The sequence below is a fragment of the Vombatus ursinus genome, unplaced genomic scaffold, assembly GCF_900497805.2.
Source record: "Vombatus ursinus unplaced genomic scaffold, bare-nosed wombat genome assembly UNPS02014810.1, whole genome shotgun sequence".
Classification (NCBI taxonomy): domain Eukaryota; kingdom Metazoa; phylum Chordata; class Mammalia; order Diprotodontia; family Vombatidae; genus Vombatus; species Vombatus ursinus.
Genome location: NW_020954588.1, coordinates 8,164,375 through 8,186,664, shown reverse-complemented (window position 1 = coordinate 8,186,664; position 22,290 = coordinate 8,164,375). Strand labels below are relative to the sequence as shown.

The 22,290-nt window shown below is 40.0% G+C and overlaps 1 protein-coding gene across 2 annotated transcripts in view; it reads left to right on the top strand.

Moving 5' to 3' along the window:
• The window catches only part of SLC9A9 (solute carrier family 9 member A9), a 736,009-nt gene extending 724,573 nt beyond the window's left edge, over positions 1–11,436 (top strand). Inside the window, exons 15-16 of one of the 2 annotated variants that reach the window (XM_027875882.1) lie at positions 8,876–8,981; positions 10,326–11,436. In XM_027875882.1, the coding sequence (XP_027731683.1) occupies positions 8,876–8,981; positions 10,326–10,562 (343 nt within the window). In that variant the 3' untranslated portion in view covers positions 10,563–11,436. Of the gene's footprint in view, positions 1–8,875; positions 8,982–10,325 lie in introns of those variants that run through there. The other variant, XM_027875883.1, reaches the window with a different exon arrangement.
• Positions 11,437–22,290: the final 10,854 nt, after the last annotated feature.

Here is a 22,290-nt window from a genome sequence, read left to right as displayed (position 1 = left end):
GATGGATGGATGGATGGATGGATGGATGGATGGATGGATGGATGGATGGATTGATGGATGGATGATTCTCACTAGATTTTCCATCAGCTTCTTTAGGTAGGTTAAGAGAGCGGAAATGAAATGATGACATGGGTGAGAGAGAAGACTCCCAGCAAATGGATATTACAAGGGATTTATAGGATGTTAAAGCTGAGAGTAACCTAAGAGATCACTCCTCCCCTTCCAAACTCTTCCCTTTACAGGAGAGAAAACCAAGGCTTAGACAAGTTAGAAGACTCATACAGGATCCAATTGGGATCTCACTAATGATGGGTGCAGAAGTAGAATCCAGATACCCTGACTGTTGTCTGTTGTTCTTTCCATCATGACACAGGATTCTGCTTGAGGCTTCCATTTTAGAGCTGGTTGGGATTTCTGTCTGTAAGTTTCTCTTGTAGGAAACTGTCCCAGAGGGAGACATTCCACTCAGTTGTACCTTCTTTGTTTTGATACAAGCAGAATTTGGAATGCCAATCAGTTGTCTTTCATAGAAACACAGCAGTTGGACTCTGGAAAGCATTTCTACCTCCATCTCCATCTCCCGAGCCAGGCTGAATCTTACCCTTTTTCAAGTCTAGTAGAAAAATCACTGACATTTTTTCCCCTGACACCATCTTTAATTTTATTCCTATGTGTATTTCCCAAGCTGAGAGATAAAGGAAGAGGAGGAAGTAAAGCTTCAAGAAGGCACCCCAGTTGGAGATTTCCCCCTCCCTAACCAAGGATGTAATTGAATCTAATGAGAAAAACATTTATTTTGCAAGGTTGTAGTTGTATTTCTAGGTCAAAAGCATTTTCATTTCAATTTTGGCAGGAATCCTTAGGGACCCACTATTTCCTATTCTCCCCAATTCAGTTTACATTTAATTCAACAAATATTTATCTGTCTACTATGTGCCAGGTACTACGCTTGGTGCTGGGTGTGGTTGTTTTTGTTTAGTTGTTTCACTCATGCTCTTTGTGCATGAGTGACCCCATTTAGGATTTTCTTGGCAAAGACACAGGAGCAATTTGCCATTTCCTTCTCATTTTATAGAAGAGGAAACTGAGGCAAACAGGGTTAAGCGACTTACCCAGAGTCACATAGCTGGTAATAAATGTCTAAGGCCAAATTTGAACTCAAGTCTTCCTGACTCTAGGTCCAGAGCTCTATCCACTGCACCACCTAGCTACCCTTGGGGCTGGGACTACAAAGGCAAAGATGAAACAGTTCCTTCCCTCAAGGAGCTTACATTCCACTGGGAGGGATATAACATAGTCACAAGTAAGTGAGTAAAAAAAGCTATAAAAGCTACTGCCAAGTAATAGCAAGGAAGAAGTACTAATAATTGGCAAGATTAGCAATGGCATCATATACAAGGAGCCTGAGTTGTGCCTTGAAAGAGACTCAGGATTCTCCAAGGCAGAAATAAAGAGGGTACACTCCAGAAATGGGGACCACTTTTTCACAGGCAAAGAAGAAATGCAGTAGAATGTCTTGTATGGAGAAGAGCTAGCAGGAGAATTTAACTAGAACAGAAAGAATGGAAAGGGTAATAATCTGAAATATGACTGAAAAAGTAGATGGGGGACACATTAGAGAAAATTTGATATGTCAGGCTGACGTGTTCATATTTTAACCCAGAAGTAATACAGATTCACTAAGATTTTTGAAGGAAGTGGGGGTGTCCTTCAGTAATATCAGTTTGGCAGCTATGTAGAGGATAGATGTGGTAGAAGTAAGATCAACAAAACTTGGAATCTGATTGGAGATGGGCATGAGGGAGAGGAAGAAGTGAATGATGACTCCAAGGTTGTGAATCTGGGCAACTGAAAGGGTGGTGGTACCTCAACAGAGAAATAGAGATGCTTGAAGGAAGGTTTGTGTTACAGGAAGATAACATGAGTTCCATTTTGCACACATTGAATTTGAGATGTATTATTATGTGCATTAATAAATTCATGTTGAATGAATGCCTGAATGAGGGAATGAATGAAAGAATATATGGATGGATTGATGATGTCTATGGGATATCCAGGTGTCTAGCAAGCGGTTGATAATGCAAGACTATAGTTCAAAGAGGGACATGAGGAATGGATTTAGAGATTTAGTGATCACATATTAGATGGCATTTCTGTGGCACTTTAAGGTTTGCAAAATGGTTTATATACATTATCTCATTTAATCCTGACAATAACAATAGGTGCTATTATTATCCCCATTTTACAGATGAGGAAACTGAGACTGAGAGAGGTTAAGTGACATTCCAAGGGTGACACAACTAATAAGTATAAGAAACAGGATTTAAGCTTAAGTTTTCCTGATCTCAAATCCAGTTTTCTGTCCACCTAACTTCCTTTATGCTTAATAACTGAACCCAACAGGGAGAAAATGTTGAGAAAGTAGAGGGCCCTGGACAGACCCTTGGAAGACCGTCAAACTTCAAGGGTGGGAGATGTATCAGAAGTAGGAGGAGAACCAGGACAGTAAAATTTGATAGAAAGTAAGAAAGGGTGGCCAGGAAGTTCAGAAGTGTTGCAAACAGCAGAGAAGTCAGACATAACGAATCCTGAGAAAGTTCATGAGATTTAAAAGTTAAGAAAGTGTTGGTGACCTTTAGTGAGTTGTTTCAGTTGAGCGGTGAGATTGTAAGAGATTGAGAAGTGGCTGAGTGGTAAGGAAATAGGGTTGCAGATGAATTCTTCCTAGGAGTCTGGTTTTGAAAAGAAGATGAGATGGAAGGTAAAAGCTCGAGTAAGTGCCAGGGTAAAGTGAGGGATGTTTATTTGTTTAAAGATGGGAGAGTTGAGCAGATTTCTAGGGATAACTGAGTGTTGAGGACAGTGAGAAGTAAGAGGGTACACCTATTCCACTTCCTGGGCCATCCCTTCAGGGCGTATGAGAGAATGAGCAGGTAGTACTAGGAAAAAAAATGTGTCTAGGGGTGTATCTCTATCTCTTAACCAACATTCTTTGAGCATGGTCCTCCCATCCGCTACACAGCTACTTACCCATTGTTGTTACACAACCTCACATCTTTCAATCTGATTTACACAAAGATGTGACAAAAGACTGGTTGATATCCCCAGCTATGGCATTCTCCTTAAACCACTAGTCAATCAAACTTTTCAAAAATAAGGAAAAGAAGTCAGTTTGGCCTGACGTGTTTCTAGCTCATGCTAGTTCCTGGTGTTTGTTGTTTCTCCAAGTACTTACAAATGATCTAATAATACATTCTAGAATTTTGTCAGGGATCAATTTCAAAGCTTGCCCATGTTTGGGGGCCTCTTATTTTTACCTTCCCTGAAATTGATATATGATAAAAGATTTGCCTACCTCTGGTCTTCTAGCATCTCTCTTATTTTTCATGATGTTTCAAAGATTTTCAACAATGGTTTGACACACATATCTACAAGTTCTTTCAGTCCTGTGGAATGTAATTCATATGAGTGCATAGATTTGAACTCATTTACATTAACTAGGAGCTCTCTTATTCTCTCCTCATCTGTCCCAGGTTTCAATTCCCTCTCAGCTGTAGTCATTCCACCTTTTTTCAGTTTGAAAATCCTGCTCCTTTAAGGGAAAACTGAAGCAAACAGCAGAGTAGTTCTATTTTTTTTCCAATAACAATATTATACCCCAGTTGACTCAAGCAGTGCATTTACCTTTCATTGTTAATCATCTTGATCTATTTGGATCAAGTCTGTAATATACTCTGGAAACCACAGGCAAATCCCTTCATCTCTCTCTACCTCAGTTTGCTCATCTGTAAAATGGGGATAATAATGTTTTGTACTTCACATTACTGTCATGAGCATCACATGAGATATGGAAATACTTTGTAAGGAGTTATAAACATGTAAGCCCCTATTACTTTATGTCTTAATTGCTATCATCCTCCATGTAGCATCCATTTTTATAGATTTATCTGAGCATTTTCCTTCCTTCTCAAACTTCAATTTAAGGTTTTCATGATTAGTTCAACAAGCTTCCTGCCAAATACATTCTTCCCAGGCCTCATGAGGTGAACTCCTTCCCTTACCAGGACCCCATCATTCTAGAATCTTAAGCCACAGTCCAAAAAAACAAAAATTCATCAGTGCCATCTGTACAGCCAGCTGTGCACTTCCCATCTTCCTTTCCCTTCCAAAGGTACAATCTTTAATTAGTAAAAAAAAAAAATGAAAAAAATCACTTGTGCTCCCAGGTCCTTCTCCTTATCATGCAGGACCTGAAAATCACCAGAGATCTGTTCTACCTGAAACACCGTTCTTAGTAAGTCTTCACAAACTCTTTGTCACCAAGAAGACTGTGCCTCTTCCTGGTTATCCATGTCAGGTCTTCATTCGACCCTCATCAGTGCCTCTAATCAGGGATCAATCAGCCACTGGTTCATCCTCCTGGGACCAAAAGTGAGTTTCCTCCTATATGCTAGTACCTAAAAAATCTGCTCATTTTTCCATAGAACTTAGATGCTCCTATTTCTTCAGAAATCCAGGCTCAGCTTTTATCAGAATCAATTACATAGCTCCAGCAGCTCTGAGTTTATTTCTTTTTTTTATTATGACACATTCTTCCACTCACCAGTCTCTATACTGGTTGTGGTTTCCTTCAGTTTCCCCAGAACACATTTCCCTCCTTGGCTTACCTCTTGGATTATTTCCTCCATCTTATCTAGAAATTCTTTATTCTTTTTAATAAATTAGAGTATACAGAGGCATTCCTCAAGCCTCTCTTCTCCGAAAACAGGAAGATCAGTTTACATATAAAGCCCACGGAATAAGGTTGTGCTTAAGACAGGAAGAAAAATGTAGTATAAACCTTCCAGGTCATTCAATATCTATACTTTCTGGATCTCAAGTGGGAATACAGACCTCTGTGCCCTCTCAGTGCCACCATCCCCTCAAAAAACAAAAAATCTGTCATGAAAAAATGCTGTAGCCAACAACCTGTCTCCCAAAATCTCCCAGTCCCATGGGAAAACCCAGGCTCAAATCTTACCTCTGAGACATACTGGCTGTGTGACCTCTGGACAAATTGATGAACCTTTCAATGCCCTAGGCTAAGACTATAGGATACAAAGAAGGTGCCTACCTGTATTACTAGAGGAAGTTTTCTATATCTATAAAACCCCAGGTCTAGTTCCTAGACCTACAGGGAACACAACTTTCAAACTAACTCATCTGCTCCACAGTTGCTTTTTGCTTTTGTTGTTCAAGTCATTTTCAGTTGTGTGTGCCTCTTTGTGACCCTATTTGGGGTTCTCTTGGCAAAGATACTAGAGTGGCTTGCCATTTCCTTCTCCAGCTCATTTTATGGATGAGAAACTGAGGCAAACAGGGCTATGTGACTGGCCCACAGTGACAGAGCCCATAAGCATCTGAGGTTAGATTTGTACTGAGCAAGATGAGTCTTCCTGACTTCAGGCTGGGCACTCTATCCACTGCCCCACTTTTTACAACTAAGCATTTCAGTTGTTAGCAATCAGCACTGGTTTGTTCAGTTGGGTGTCAGGCAGTCTCCTCAAGCAATCACCAAACATACAAAGAACTCTTGACCAAAAACTCTTTCAATCACTCCTTCCCCTCCCTGTGATTTTTCAATGGTGCTCTTATTCAAAACCCGCCTTCATCACTCACTGCTTTCCTGAATCTGAAACTTCATCATAGGCCTAAACTACTTGCCTCCCTTTCCCTTCACTCTTAGCCATGAATGCCATCTTTCTTCTCTCGTTTAAATAGTTCTCAAAACTCCAATGCTTAAAAATCTACAGAAAAGGTTACTCAGAGAAAAATCAATTCCTTCCATCTGAATGAAACTTTCATGACTGGTCTCCTTGACCTGCCTCCAGTCATGCGCTTACCCTCCCCCATCCTACTCCTTTAAAATGCGTTTAGCCTTGGTATTTTTACATCAATATTTTCATTACTCCTTCCACCAATGTAGATTATGAGCCCTTAGTGCATGGTCTGTGTGAGTTAGGGTGACTGAAAAAATTCATCACCCAGTAACCTCTCCCAAATTGGCAAACTGGTTCTTAGGGATGCATAGTCCATCACTGGGTCTGCACCCTTGAACTATGTATAATGTAAATACTTTTAAAGTTCATTCAGCTGTTGGTGCAACATTCTCTTGCATCTGCCAATAGCTCCAGATGTGTATGCCTACCTTTGATGGCAAGCTAAAGAGCACCAGGCTGGCCTGGGTTCAATTCTTGGCCATGATCCTATCTTTATGACCTTGAGCTCACCTCTACATCTGTGAGCCTCTGTTTCTTTGTCTATAAAATGAGGGTGTTGGACTCTATGACCCCTAGATAACATTCTAATTCTAGGTGGTAGGAAGTTGGTTTTCTGGTTTCCTTTATGTAACGCCTGGTGTGCCATCTTGTACAACCAAGGGCTGGAATTATTCTTGATGATAGTGGTAGGGGCGAATGGCACAGGGACCCAAGGGAACCTCTAGATTATTTGCAATCATTACATCTCTGGGTCTAAGTTCCTTCATTCATAAATGGAAGCTAATCACATTCTGTAATGAAAATTAATGGAAATTCATTAAGGATTTTTCAGCTTTGTAGATATACTTGCCAGGTAGTAATGGAAACTCAGAGAATTTGCAATCCTTCTTGTTGACCCTTAGTGTCAACCTTTGAGTTGGTCCTAATTTTGATTCAGTTCAACAAACACTTAATAAGTACTTACTCTGTACAAGGTACTGTTCCAGGTGTTGGGAATATAAGATTTAAAAAAAACATCATTTATTGAGGCAGTGTGATATAGTAGAATGAAGAGATCTGACTTTAGTCCCAGCTCTCTCACTAATTCCATGACCTTATACAAGTAAGCTTCCTTCTCTGGACCTCAGCTTACTCATAAAATGAGGGATCTGGATTGATTTATTCCTTAGGTCCCTTCTAACCCTAATACTCTAGGGTTCTCTTTCTCTTAAAAATGAGCGAGATGTTTTTTAAAGGATCCTCTCAGTAGAATGACATTCCCAGCACCTAGAACTGTGTCTCGAACATAGGAGCTTATATAAATATTTGTTGAATCAGATTGGATTGTGGCCCTCTGAGATTCATTAAGCATTTTCTTTGCCCCTCTCTCTCAGGCACGAGTTTGTATAGGTGATTCTCCTCCCGCTTGGAGACTTAACTATGAGAAAATAACTTTCAGCCAGAGTGAGGTCCCAGATACTTCCAGGCTCCATATGAACCTCCTCTGTGCCCATTACCAGGAAGCCACTCACCACTATTGCTTCTTCTGTAGGACAACCACTCCAGACCAGAGGAATGCGAAAAGAGAATGAGAATCTAGCTTTGTCCAGCAGCAAGGTAGGCAGGGTGAGCTAGGGAGAAGGTACTAAAAGATCAGCCCATCCGTGGGAGACCTAATGTAGATGGAAGAGCAAGAGGAGCCACCCTGGGTTAAGTGTTTTCTCTCTCCCTTTCTTCACTTATCAGACCTAGTCAAAAAGCCAATAAGGTGGAATATTCCCCAAACACAGCAAACAGCATAAAGCTTAAAACCTAGTTTCTTTTTTTTAATTTAATTTTTTTGTTACATTTTAAGTTCTGAACTGTCTCCCTCTCTCTTCACGCCAAGTCTTTCCATGTTTTTCTAATTGTGAAATACTTTCACTACTTTGCTCTCAGCTAAGGAGAAATCAGCCACAGAGCTTCTCAGGTGGATTGTTATTGATAGATTAGAGCAAAACATGATGTCTCTCCATAAGCAGGTTTTTCTTTGAACTTGATAGAGCACTCTGGAACATAAAGACAGGACAGACAGGTGTTAGACAATAGGATAAGTCTGTTACCGGGTTATTTGCATAATTTTAGATAGAGATGCATTGAGGTATGACGTATATGAAGTATAAAGTGAATATGTTGAATAGTGAAAACAAAGTAGTTGGGAGAAACAACTTATGTTCACTCCCCAGCTATGAAATTATTCAGTATTTCATATTCAGAAATATTTCAGCCTCTGTAAGACTATAGAGTAAGGCCTTGTGCACAATTTTAAGAAAACACGGGTTATCTCCATTATTGTTTAAAGTAACTCTCTCAAGCAAATAGTATAATTTTTATTTTTTATTTTTATTAATTTATGGAATAAAACAAGCATTTCCATAACATAGTACAATAAAAAAGATGATTGCATGTGAAATTGCAAATGTCCTATATACAACTTGCTATTCCTTTCAAATATACAACAAAATTATCATGTAATTCTTAAGAAGTGCTTTGCACACAAAAATCTAATTCAAGCATTATTATCCCCATTATACAGATGAGGGAAGGGAGACTTTTAAGAGCCTGATGGGCCCACAGACAGTAAGTTGAACTAGAGTGCAAACTCTGGTCTTTCGACTCCATAATCAGTGTCCTCTTTACTATGACATTTTCCAATTTCTCTTTGAATACAGTATCCAAATTCATTCACTTTTTTTCTCATGATTATGAAATGTTACCAACAAGGCAGGAGCAAACATCAAGCAGGAAGGTTTGACCTCAGTTTTTTTTTTTTTAATTGCAAGAGAAAATGATAAATGACTATGAGCTTTATGATGGCAGAATGAGTGAGCTAATGGGTGTGATGGCTGTGCATGATGCTCATTTCTTTCACTGAAAGCTGGGACTGGTTTTGCCTTTCTTTGCATCCCCAGGGCTTAGCTCAATGCCCGGCACACAGTAGGTGCTTGATAAATGCTTGTTGATTTGATTTGATTTGAATGCAAAGGTTTGGGGTTTGGTTTTTTGTTTTTGTTTTGTCTTGTTTTTCTTTATTGTAAATTGAACTAGTGAAATTCCATTGCTGTATTTTGGAAAATACTCCTTAACAGACTCTGCAGATATCTGAAACCAATTTTGACTCATTCTGGCCCACCGCTCACGACCACGTTACCAGAATGGTGTAATCCAATTTCCAAATTGCTGACTAGTCCAAAAGCATATGGGGTGAGTAGACGATCACACGTGACAAACTTGGTGAATATCTGATGAGACCAAGATTGACAAGGGGGCTGTTGTTCCATAGGTAAGGGGTGGGGAAGGGGACTGTCTTCGAATGGACAGTAAGGTGCAGCATTTCTAGTCTCTTTTAAGATATGAGGGGTGACTGAGTTTTAATGTTTTTGTAATAACACCAAAAATAATTCTACCAACTTTCTAGGCATAAAATGAACTTGGACAACATGTGAACAAAAAATTATGCCCTCATAAATTGCTGCATCTGTAAATTTTTAATTCAAGGGAATGAGTGAAATTGCCAAGAACCAATTAGTACAATTAGAAGTAAATCAAATTTACTTGGTCAGGGAATTTAGCCCCAAGGTCATTTCATTTGACCTTTCTAGAATCCATGGCAGGGGAATTTTCAACTTCATTCCTTATTCCAAGGGAACTTACATCTGGGAGAACTCACAATTTCCCATACTGTCCTGGTTAAGCTAAATTCATTCAATGCTCCTCTATAGTGATTCCCAGCCTTCTTTTAGAGTTCAGACACACTATTTCAGCTTTGGAACTGCCAAGTCCTCTGCATGGTATATGGCATATATCCATTAAAATCAAAGCAAACAGATATTTGTGTGTGTGCATAGATAGATAGATATTTAGATAGATTTTGTGGTATCCTGAAGTGAGGAATCCATGTCAAGATTGTGACACCACCACCTCCTGCCCCTTTCAGCTTCTTCAGTCCATGGTAAAAAGTCCCTTTCCTGCTGGGGAATACTTTCAGATTTTATGGTTCACTCAATTGTCAAACTTGTCCAGTGGACTCAATTTTAACCACCTTCTAAGCAGCTTTACCCATGTTATACTAATGAAATTACTAAATATAATAAGTCTCTCGAGAACAGGGAGAGTTTTGTTTTTGTTTTTTACTTCTAGCACCTACCTCAGATTCTAGCCCAGAGACATTTAATAAATACTTGTTCATTTATAAGTATCCCATAGGTGGTCTCCTACTCCCATAGGATGGTACTACACTTTACTTTCTTGCCTGTTTTTTTTTTTTTTTTGACAAGTTGAGTTTTAAGGATCCATTTTAATGAGGATGATAATGCCATATGCTATTACCCATGGAGGTAGAAATGGAAATCATTACACATGGAGAGTGAAATGGGGATCCTTCCCAAAGAAGGGAAGTTTGTCGATCTCATAACAAACATTCTGGTCTATAGGGAAGGAAAACTCCCCTTGAGTTTCTTTGAGCGCTAGGGGAGGTGGAGTGGGGGAGTGGGTCGGGATATGTTCTGCTTTTACTGTGAACCCCTTTACCTTTTTCAAACCCCCCAGGATCATCTGAAGGAGGACGACACAGACTGCATCGTGACTCACGACGAACTGGCCATGAACTTCCAGGAGCAAACCCCCTTGCCCTCCAGCCCCTCTGCAGGGTTGGAGCAGGACCCAAAAGCCTCTCCAAAGACTCCAAGCAAAGAAAACATTTACGAGGGGGACCTTGGGTTAGGCGGCTATGGACTTAAGCTTGAACACACTGCTGGTCAATCCCAGCTGAATTCACTGGCATGAACCTTGCGCCGGTAATTACCAGTAATGCTGGTGGAGAATCGCGGAGGAATACAAGCCCAGCTGATTAGACAGAGCTGGGGAGACGCTGGGAAATGTATTAAAAGCATAAATCGAAGAGAATCGAAATCTTGTCACATGTAACCCCCCCGGTGCCTGAAGAAATGAGAATTTATGATCATCCCTCCGTATTATACAACTGAATTTAACTTCTGACAGCAGCAATTTTTAATAATGAATTGGGGGGAGGGAAGGGTCAATAATGTAACATCTCCAAGGGTGACACTGATACATCCATGCCTGCCAATGTGTCCTCTCCGTCTGCTTCTCCCGGAGCACTTGACTCAGATTGGGGATTTGAATCTCCTGATTAGAGATGGAAGGAGGGAGGAGGAGGAGGAGGAAGAGGAGGGCTTCAAAGGTATTTTACCAGTTGCTCCTGAGTATCCAGCTTTTTAGCTGTTGGAGATTTTTGCTGACTGTGGGTGGGTGGGAGGATTAGGATGGGCAGGTTTTTGTTTTGTTTTGTTTTTTAAAGGGATATATACATTTGCACATATTGCTTTGGAAAACAATACTCAGTTCAGGGTCTGAGCATTTTAATAATGCCCAGCATTTTATCTCCTTTTACCCAGTCTTTTCCGTACCCGCCCCATGCCTGGAATCCATTTTTTCCTCACCAACCCCTAGCTTCCTTCAGAGCACCCTAGAGGGCCACCATCTATGTAAAGCATTTCCTGAGCATCCCCTCACTTAAAAAAAATTTTTTTTAATATTCTCCCATTCCTCCAATTAGCCGGTATTTGCTTATCTGTGTGCATGCGAAATCCCTCCCTTTCCCCACCCCCAGACTATAAACCCCTTGAGGGCAAGGACTGCTTTTGGTTGTTCGTCTTTGTATTCCCCAGCATCAGTATGGGAGGTGCTTAATTAATGCTTGCTGAATTAAATCATAACCAACTAATAGAAGCCAAATCATATTTTGGAGAGCCAGGCCCAATCACTCTACCTCCAGAGCCTATCAGCTCGGCATGGTTTCACATCCCCACTGGGTTCCTTTCGCCCGATTAGGAGTTTTTCTTTTTTATTCTGGTCTTTGTTCAGTGAGCTGCCAGCTAAGTGCAAAGCAAGGTCCTCACTAAGACTTCCAAGGAAAGGATGGATCTCTCCCCCACCTCCCTGCGTTTGCCTGATGAATGAGCTTCCCTGCCAGGGTTTACATTTTAATTCCCTCTTGGCTCCAAAGGAGATGTTTTTGTATCCTCTCTAATGAAATTCAGCAAGCACAGGTTGCAATCCACATGGTAGGAGAATGTGCCCAAGCCCCTGTCCAGCCACCTGTCCATTCAATTCCAACATAAATCTATGATTAACAGCAGCAAAAGTGTGAGGGAGGGGGAGGGGAATAGACTTTAGTGCCTTTCCAAAAGCAAGGAGTAAAGGGCTTGGGGGTGGGGAGGGTTGGGGGAGAGGAAAGAGAAAATTTCAGCCTCTGCTTATGACAGACAGCTCACAGCACGTTGTTGGGACATGAGAATGAGGTGGCTATTTGATTCAACCAGCTGACCTGTGCCTTTGGAGGCATGAAGATACCTCAGGCCTGGCTGCTCTTGAAAAGCAAATAGTCACGTGAGACTTCAAGAGGAAAGTTTTGGTTTTAGATGATCTGATTATAATGAGTCTTTAAGGAATTAGCTCAGTGGTTTTTTGAAGGCCAGTAAAGAAAGAAGTTCTCCTCATGTCCAAGAAATCTGGAAATAATATGGGCTTTTCTGACCAAATGTCCAGTCTTAAACATTAGGTGGAAAGACAGCAGATGCCCCAAAGTGAGCATCACTTCCTCTGTTGTTTCAGTGCTGGTATATAGAGGCCCAAAGGGCTTAGTGCTAGAGAAATGTGGAAGCCTGACTTCTGGGCATCCCAGGCAAACTCGAAAAATGATGGAGCATGGGGTTTTCTGGTTTGACTTATTCTAATAAAATATTACTTTAAAAACAAGACACGTATGTTGGCAAATGTTTTATTTCAAGAATTTGAAAAGTTCATTGGCAATACCTAGTATTCTGATATAAAGAGGAAATCAAAGTCAATTTTGAAATATCACATAGATGGCAGACACATGGATCTTTTGGATCAGAGCTATGGAGCATGAAAGGCTGAAAAACAGAGTGAAAGACAATCAAGGTGGGCAAGAAACTTTGGAGGGATTGAGGGGACACTGGGAATTTTATTGGGAGGAGGGGGGCTGGGCCAGTGATTTTAGCAGTGCCAAGAACTCCCTGTGTGGAAACTCCCTCTATTGATAAGACTACCAAGTCAAGTTGCTGGTAACATCACTTTAGAAAAGTGCCAGAAGCACTACAAGTTAAATGGTTTGCTCAGAGTAGGTACCAAAGTTCATAGGTATGTGAGAGGCAAAATTTGAATCCTGGTTTTTCTGTCTGCAAGGCAGACCTTCTCTCCTCTGTACCAGACTTTCTCTAGTGGTTCTAGCCTAGGGACCTGGAGAAGCAAAATACTGATAGAGCAAGATAGAATAGCATCTTCCACTTGGATTGGAGAGGTAAGAAAAGACATTGGAAGAGAAAGAAGGGCCAAAACCTTCTGTTGACTTTTCTTCTCTACGAACTGAAAGGAAAAAGATTAAAACCTGGGACTCTCTTTCTTACTTCTTGAATGAAAGAGGCAAATACAAGAGAAAGAAGAGAGGAGCAAACCAATTAAAAAAAAACTGACATTTCAGTGTAGGGAAAAGAACAGAAAACTCTGAAAGGAGCATGATGAGTTGAAGAATGACCAGGAACACAATTCAAAGTGATCCCAAGGATGGGGAGATAGCGAGTTGTAACATGCATTTCTTGCTTTTAAAAATACATTATAAATATTTTGCATTTTTTTTTACTGCAAAGCTACTTCCAATAATCATACCCCCATACAACCCTCTTATAACGAAGAAAAAAGTTTAGCAAAACATAGTGACTATATTTGACAACAGATGCAAAAATCTGAAACTGGGCTTGAATCCAAGTCTTTTTGGCTCTGAGGTCACCTTTCTATGACCTACTCTACTTGATGTTGCAGATGAGGAATCTCAGAGAGGCGAAGAGACTTGAGCATGGACAGAGACAAGACTAGAACCAGTTCTTCTGGCTCCTTCCTGGTCCGGCACCCTTCCCGATAGATCAGGGGTGGGGAACCTGTGGCCTTAAGGTCACATGTGGCCTTCTAGATCCTTAAGATCTAGATTCTTTGACTGGATCCCATTCAGTCAACAGGTCACACTTAAGGATCTAGAAGGCCACATGTTCCCTTAAGACCTCACCCCTTCCCTAGATCAAATGATGCAAGCTAAAACTATTAGAACTATTATTTTTGTTACCACTTTCCCTCATTCCCCACCAGCTGAGCCCTCTCTCTATTTCTTAAATATCCCTTTCTAACTGACAATCTCTCTCGTCTTTCCCTTGCCTAGAAGGAAGAAATGGCACGCATTAGATAGTTGAGTTAGCATGCAATGTGGCCCCACTGGTTTAGGTAAATAAGACACCACGGACTTTTTGAAGATTTCACCCTGCCTCCTTCTGGCCAAATTCTTTTACCATATCTTGGGTACGTCAAGTCACATCCTCCTGGGCCTCATTTCACTCATCTATACAAGGAGAAGTTTGAACAAATGATCCTGAAGGTGATTCCAGCTGCAGTTATCCATATCTTTATCACTAAAGACTTAAACAAGAACTATCATCCCCCGAGCGAAGAACAATTAGCAATTCATAAGATGGAATTCTGTTTATCCCTCTGTTACAGAAGGGTAATTATTTGTTAAATTAAGTGATAGCCTGTGTTTTGATCCCTAGTGTCAGTGTGTGAAAGACATTTATTGAGCCGAGCTGAACTTCACAACTGTGAAAGTCAAACGTATTTTTTCTTTTACTCTTGACACTAATGACTAATGATGGCAGAAGAGATTAAATCATACAAATAAATGATTAGAGTTGATAAACAAAACTCTAACCACAACTCTCAGTAGTGAACTGGATAACTATTCTTTCCTGAGGTGAGACGTCTCAAAAATTCTGAAGAACCAATTATAGAACATCAGAACCTAAAGGGATACAATTGGTCCAACTTCCTTATTTTCAGGTAAGGAAACTGAGACCCAGAGAGGTAATGCGACTTTTCCAGAGATAATCACAGGGTCAGGACATCTTAAAGTCCAACAGGGACATTAGAGATTATCTAGTACAACTCTCACATTTTACAGGTGGGGAAACTGAGGCCAAGGGAGTGGAAGTGACTTGCTGAGGGCCACATAACTAGTTATTACAGAGATGAACTTGGAACCTAGTGCTCCTTCCAGGGAGAGGGGAGAGAAAAAACATCTATTAAGTACCTCTGTATGCCAAGCACTGCACTAAATGTTTTACAAATATCTCATTTGATCCTTACAACTTATCCTATAAAGTAGATTTGGAAACTGAGGTAGACAGAGGTTACACAGCTGTCTGATTTGAATTCAGGTCTTCTTGACCCCAGATTTCCAGCAGTGTTGGGGTGGTAGGAAAGGCTCTAGACATACAGATAGAAAAATTAGATCTGAATTTTGGCCGCTGGCGCAACTTCTGCTGTGACCAAAGACAACTCATTTAAATCATCCAGGCCTCAGTTTCCTTTTCTGCAAAATCTGGTTAATAATACCTGCAGTGTCTATGATGCCAGGTGGTTATAAAACGCAAAATGTTACCGAAATCTGCACTGTGCCTCATAGAGCAGAATCATAAGTGAATTCATTGATTTACCTAATCAATTCTCCTTATCCAACATTCTACTTCCCTCCCTGGGTCTTTTACTAGGAAATTACAGCTGGGGCATGATAAGAAGGCGCCTGGTGAGACCCTCCTGAATCATTCTTTAACTCTTTGATAAGCTATGAACTCACCTGGCTCTGGTTACTGCCTTTCTCGATGTAAAAAAAAACCCATCTACAAGCATTTATTTATTTTGGGGGGGCTAGGCAATGAGGTTAAGTGACTTGCCCAGGGTTATACAACTAGTGTTATGTGTCTGAGGCCAGATTTGAACTCAGGTCCTCCTGAATCCAGGGTCGGTGCTCTATCCACTGTACCACCTAGCTGCCCCTACAAGCATTTAATTAAGTGAGCTATGTAAAATTCTTTGAAAATCTTAAAGCCTATATAAATGCTAGCTATTTTTATTAAGTACCTTCTATGTGCCAGGAACAATCATACCAGATTCTGGGAAGACAAACACAAAAGTGAAATAATACCTGCCCTGAATGAGCTTACTTTATACTGAATTAAGGATTATAAGGTACAATGGAAAGGTCATTGACTCTGGAGTCAGAAGACCTAGGTTCCAAATCTATCCTCTGATGTTTGCTACCTGTGTGACCTTAGGTAAGTCATTTAACCCCATTGGGTCTCAGTTTCCTCTTCTGAAAAATGAAAGGGTTGGACTAGATTGCCTCTGTGATTCTCTCCATCTCTAGGCCAATTAAGCTTTATAGTTCACATCTTTGGACCTGGCATGTCACAAGAAGAGCAGAGAAAGTCAGATGAAGAGACCATAGCTGAGACGGACAGAGAAAACAAAACTGGTTGGTCTGAGGTACCACATCACACCTACCAGATTGGCTAATGTGACAAAAAAGGAAAATGATAAATGTTGGAGAAGATACAGGGAAATTGGAACTTCAATGCATTGTTGGTGGAGTTGTGAACTGATCCAATCATTCCAGAGAGCAATTTGGAATTATGCCCAAGGACTAGAAAACTATGCATGCCGTTTGATCCAGCAATACCACTACTAGGTCTATAACCCAAGGAGATCATAAAAAGGGAAAAGGACCCACATGTGCAAAAATATAGCAGCTCTTTTTGTAGTAGCGAAAAACTGGAAACTGAGGGGATGCCCATCAATTGAGGAATGGCTGCATAAGTTATGGTATTTGAATGTAATGGAATACTATTGTTCTATAAGAAATGATAAGCAAGCAGATTTCAGAAAAACCTGGAAAGACTTACACAAACTGATGCTGAGTGAAGTGAACAGAACCAGAAGATTGTACACAGTAACAGCAACATTGTGAGATGATCAACTTTGATAGACTTAACTCTTCTCAACAATACAATGATCTAAGACAATTCCAAAAGACTCAGGATGGCAAATGCTATGCACATCCAGAGAAAGAAATAGAGAATCTGAGTGCAGATGAAAGCGTACTATTTTCTTTTTTTGGTTTTTGTTTTTTCTTTCTCGTGGTTTTTCCCTTTTGTTCTGATTCTTCTTTCACAACAAGACTAAAGTGGAAATATGTTTAGTATGATTGTACATGTATAGCCTGTATCAGATTACTTGCTGTCTTGGGGAGGGGGGAGAAAAGATATTTGGAACTCAAAACCTTATAAAAGTGAATGTTGAAAACTACTTTTACATGTAATTGGAAAAAATAAAATACTAAGCGGAGAGGGAATGAATCTGGTTGGACACACATAGACTCCAGTTACCCATAATCAAGATTATGATGTTACATGACCCTTTGACATCCCCTTTAGGGGACCAGCTGTTTTACAGAACTATGTGATGGCAAAAGATACCAGAAAGGCTCTTCTGGGCCACACCTGGCACAGCACGAATGCAAATCAACATCAATGACACAGCGAACGAGGAATGACAGGGGAGAGGAATCCCTGAACCATATCAAATGGACCCATAGGAGTTTCTAGACAATGCCAAGTTCTTGTGCTCAGCCTTCCTCCAGAAGAGGAGTCCCTGGACAGTGCTGATTTCCTGGATCAAGCAAAAGCTAGTCCTGAAGAGCTGCAAGCATCAGAGCCATTGTGAAGAGGCCCCAACTTCGACTTTTTGCCCTTTTCTGATAACTTTCCATTACGTGAACTCTGCAGGCCTGGAAGAAAGGGCTCAATTTTCTAGAAACCTTGTACCCCAAGGTACTATTGTAAGTCTGAAGCACTATTTAGCTCTCTGGAGGAGAGGGGACTCATTGAAGAGGGAAGGAGAAATGTTTTGAGGGTTTGTGAGCTCTAGTGAAAATCCTTTTATGTTTTGTGTTGGTGATTATTTTCCAGGTAAAATCAAGCTTTTCCAATATTTAATTGTTTGTTGGCCTAAGTGCCTGCAAGACAATTATGGGGCCCTTTCACTTTTTTTTTCTCTCAAAGTCCTACACATGAACCAAATTCCTGAGAAACACCGAGTGAGGGGCATGAGCCAAAAACAAATATTGTGATTATCGAGAAACCTCCAAGATTAAGCCCAATCTGTATAAACCCCATGTGTGCCTTTGGGACCACAGGTTATAATAGGGAGGTGGCTGGAATGTATGGTGAAAAGAATACTGGATTTGGATTCAGAGGTGGTTATTGTTGTTTTCCAACTCTTCATGACACCATTTGGGGTTTTCTGGACAAAGATACTGGAGTGGTTTGCCATTTCCTTCTCCAGCTCACTTTATAGATAAGGAAACTGAGACAGAGGTGAAGTGACTTACCCAGGGTCACACAGTTAGTAATATCTGATGCCAGATTTGAACTCTAGTCTTCTTGATTCCAGGCCAAGCGCTCTATCTGCTGAGCCACCTAGCTCCCTCTGATTCCCATACATGAACTCCATTTTAAATCACCCTTCCCTAGTCTTTCCAAATGCAGCTCCCAACTTTAATGGGGTGAAGGAAAATGGTCTATGAAGAAAAGGCCAAAGAACTGAATAAGGCTTTTCAAGCCTTCTTTTTAAAGTTTGGTTCTCAGACCTGTACACACAGAAATATTATATTCAGAGCCCAAAGCAATCATTGCATCAATCAATAAGCATTTATTAAGCACCTAATAAATGCCAGATACTATGCCAGATACTATGCCAGATACTGGGGATGCAAAGAAAAAGAAAAATATAAAACTTATAGTCCCTGTTCAATCAAGGGAAACAACACTTACTCATACCGGTAAATAGAAAATACAGACAAAGCCAATAGTAAATTCAAGGAGTTGGGTTCTGGGCACATCAGCAGTGCAGGGAATCAGGAAAAGCCTCAGAGAGGAAGAGGCAAGTGAGCTGACCTCTGAAGACAAAGACAACACCCCATTGGGCCCTCTTCCTGATGGCTCAGCAATCAGTGTTGCCACTTAGTATTTCTTCGAAGGCTGAACAGCCTGGATTTACTTAGGTTGAGAGCCCAGGGTGGGCCTGTGCTCTTTAGGACTAAGCCCCAAACCATTTGTTCTTCTATAGACTACACAATGTTTTTAAAATAATCTGTAACTTCACACTAAACATAGGTAATTCGAGTTTTATTTGGCAACGTGACGATGCGAGGTGTAAAAGATGATGCAACTTTAGAACCGTATACCAGAAACTCTCATCTGCTCAATTCTGGTCCTCATACTAATTTAGAGTGACTACTAATTTAGTAGTGAATGTACCCTCAAGTGAAAGAGTACTGTTGGTCCTCCCTTGGTTCCAGACAAGCTGGCAAAGACCTTGGAGAATTCTTCTGTTCTGTGTCATTTCTATAAGATGCCTCACCTGGAAGGACCCAAACCTCCTGACCCATCACTACGACTTCATTCAGCTGCCCATAAGGTTGCCCCACAGAGCAATGGGAAAAAACCCCCAAAAGCTAATGATTGTCAAGGTACAAATACCATCAGAAACATAGAGAATTCTGCTCAAGCAGAACTCCTTGCAAAAATAAATAGTGGAAATTCCCATTTAATCCGAATTAAAAAAAAATAGAGGAAATTCCCATTTATTTGGTCAAGTTGACCAGAAAAGCTCACATTTAAGAAAAAGGACAAGAAGACATGTGGACAAACTGGTATCAAGGATTCTGACAACTTCACAAGGCTCTGCTTAGCTTAAATCCAATTCATATGCAAGTCAAGACATCATGCTCATGATGCCATTTGAATAATGGAAGAATAAAGGAATTACAACAGCAACACCATCCATGGTATTTACTCCCTGGAGTTACCATGTATTTTCCTATACCTCCTGGCCTACAGTGCTATACAATGGGAATTCATGCTCACTAGGAGACATAATTCTGAAGTACCTGATGAACCAATGAAGAAAGATTAAACTACATCTATCATCATCATCATCATCATCATCATCACTTCCTTTGTTAGACAGTGTAGGAGTGTAAGCAGCTACCTATGCAGCATAGAATGCTTTCACTCCCTTGCAAATATTGTTTACGGAAAAATCATAGAAGGTTAGAACTGGAAGGGATCTCTGGGATCATGTCATCCAATCCCCTCATTTTACAAGAGAGGAAATTGAGGCCCAGCCAGGTTCAGTGATTTGCCCAAAGTTACACAGGCAATAAATATGTGGCTGGGTAGTGATTCAAACTCAGGTCCTATGACTTCAAGTTCACCAATTACACTTCTCAATAAACTCATGAACCTATGAAGATTGGGTGTTCAGATTGGCATCATTGGTTGACATAATGACTGTGGGTGACAGATGCATGCATAAACAGACAAAGGTGAGGTGGGAAGGGGGTAACAGATTGAAAGCAACAACAAGAGGAGAGGTGCCCAAACCATTCTGCCTAAAAGCAACTTTTCTCTCCACAAGGTCAGTACCGAAATGGAGAAAGGAAAGTAAATATTTTCATCAGTGAAAGAAGTGACAATGAGGTTAACACTGAAAATAGAGAATGGTCTAGTATAAGGGATGAGTAGTGAGATCTGTCAGTAACTCCCCTCAAGCCTCAACAGATTGATTTAGTTATTTTGCTTTTAAAAAAACATATAAATGTTTTTAACTTTTGTTTTTATATCAGAATTATTTCTGAATATACTTTTTTTTCCTCTGCCTCTCATCCAGCCTCCTCTTGTAAGAAAGAAAAGACAAAACTGAAGCAAAACCAGCAGACACAGTGACTATGTTGCATATTCAACATTCTCCTACAGTCCCTGCCTCCTTCAACAGCAGTATAGTAATTTGTATAGTATAATATAGTATATATATAGTAATTTGACTATTGTTATTTTTACTATATTGTAGCAGACCAACCATGATGATGATAATCATGATCATGATAAGAATGGTTATTATAATTACCTATGTTCTGTTACATTTTGTTTTTTTAGTTTATATTGTCTTTATAGTTGTATGTGTTGTTTCCTCATATTTCTTATTTCATTCCTGCACCAATTCAGACAAGTTTTCCCAGGTTTCTTTGTATTTCTCATATTCATAATTTTATGGCACAATAATATTTCACATACTATAACTTGGTTAGTCATTCTCCAATAGAGAGGAACCCACTTTGTTTTCAGTCCTTCCATAACACAAAATACTTTGTAATAAATGAGACTTTTCTTTCTGTCTTTGACTTCTTTGGCATATACGTCCAGGAGTGATATCCGTGAGGCAAAGTTATGAGCAGTTTGGTAATTTTCTCCACATAACTCCAAATGTTTCCCCAAAGGATTGGATCAATTCACAACAGTGTATTGGTGCACTAGTCTTTCTCCAGACTCTCCAGCATTAGCCCTATGCATTCTTTTTATCATTTTTGTCAATTCGGTGGTAGTGAGAGCAAAGCTGAGTTGTTCAAATTTGCATTTCTTTTATTTAAAGCGATTTTGAACAATTTTTCAGAAGGTTAAAAAGAGTTCGCATTTTTCCTTTGAAAACTTTTTTCAAAGGCTTTGACCAATTGTCTAGTAAGGAATGAGTCTTACTTTGTCAAATATAGTTGTATGACTTCCATATAGATATTTTATGGCAGTCTTTTATCAGAGATATTTAAGGAAAATTTCCCAGCCTGTACTTTTCCTTCTGATTCTAGAAATATTCATTTTTTTATGTTATTAAGATGATCTATTTTGTTTTTAAAATTCTTCTGTTCCACATGTATTTAAAAATTCATCATTGAAATTTGTATAAGTAATTTGGATATTATTCTTTCTACTATGTTGAAACATGCTAGCCATGAATACTGACTATCTTACCAATTATTGACATCTTCCTTTACATCTGTAAAAATTGCTTTGTAGTTCTATTTACGTAAGTCCAATAAGTGATGAGCCTGGAGAGGGTTGGGGAGAGTTGATTGTGTCAATCTAAAATAACTGATGAGTCACTATGGTGATACTTTGTCTGGTGAGAATATATCTCAACTGAATAAAACAAAGGTGTGAACTAGGTGTGAATAAAGCCTGGACATCTCTGTTCAAACTTGGCATTTCAAGTGGCTACTATAAGAATTTTTTTTGTTTTGTTTTTCAGATTGATTAAAAAACTTGATTATGCTCTGTTGGGACTTATATAATCCATGAAGCTCACTTGGAATTGAGGATACAAACATCTAGTAGATAAGAGGCAGAAAGCTCCAGCCACTGAGAGCTACTCGAGAGATGAGAAGGAGGAAACTGAAACTGAGGCTGAAGCTAAGACCTTAATTTCCTTCCTCCCACATGACCAAAAGAGGACCTTGTGAACTTCAGAAGGTTGAAAGTATTTGGACTTTTCCATTAACATCCTAGCCATGTCCCAAGAACCACAATATCTGTATTATCTGTATCAAGAGGCAAACAGAGACTGGGTATGTTGGGGAGAGGTGGATTCAAGGCTTTACAAGGAGCCCAACAAAATCTATGGCATACCTGAGGCATTCTTGAAGAGCACAGAAAAAGAATATCTAGAAGTTTGTTTATCCATTTGCCCATTTGTTCTC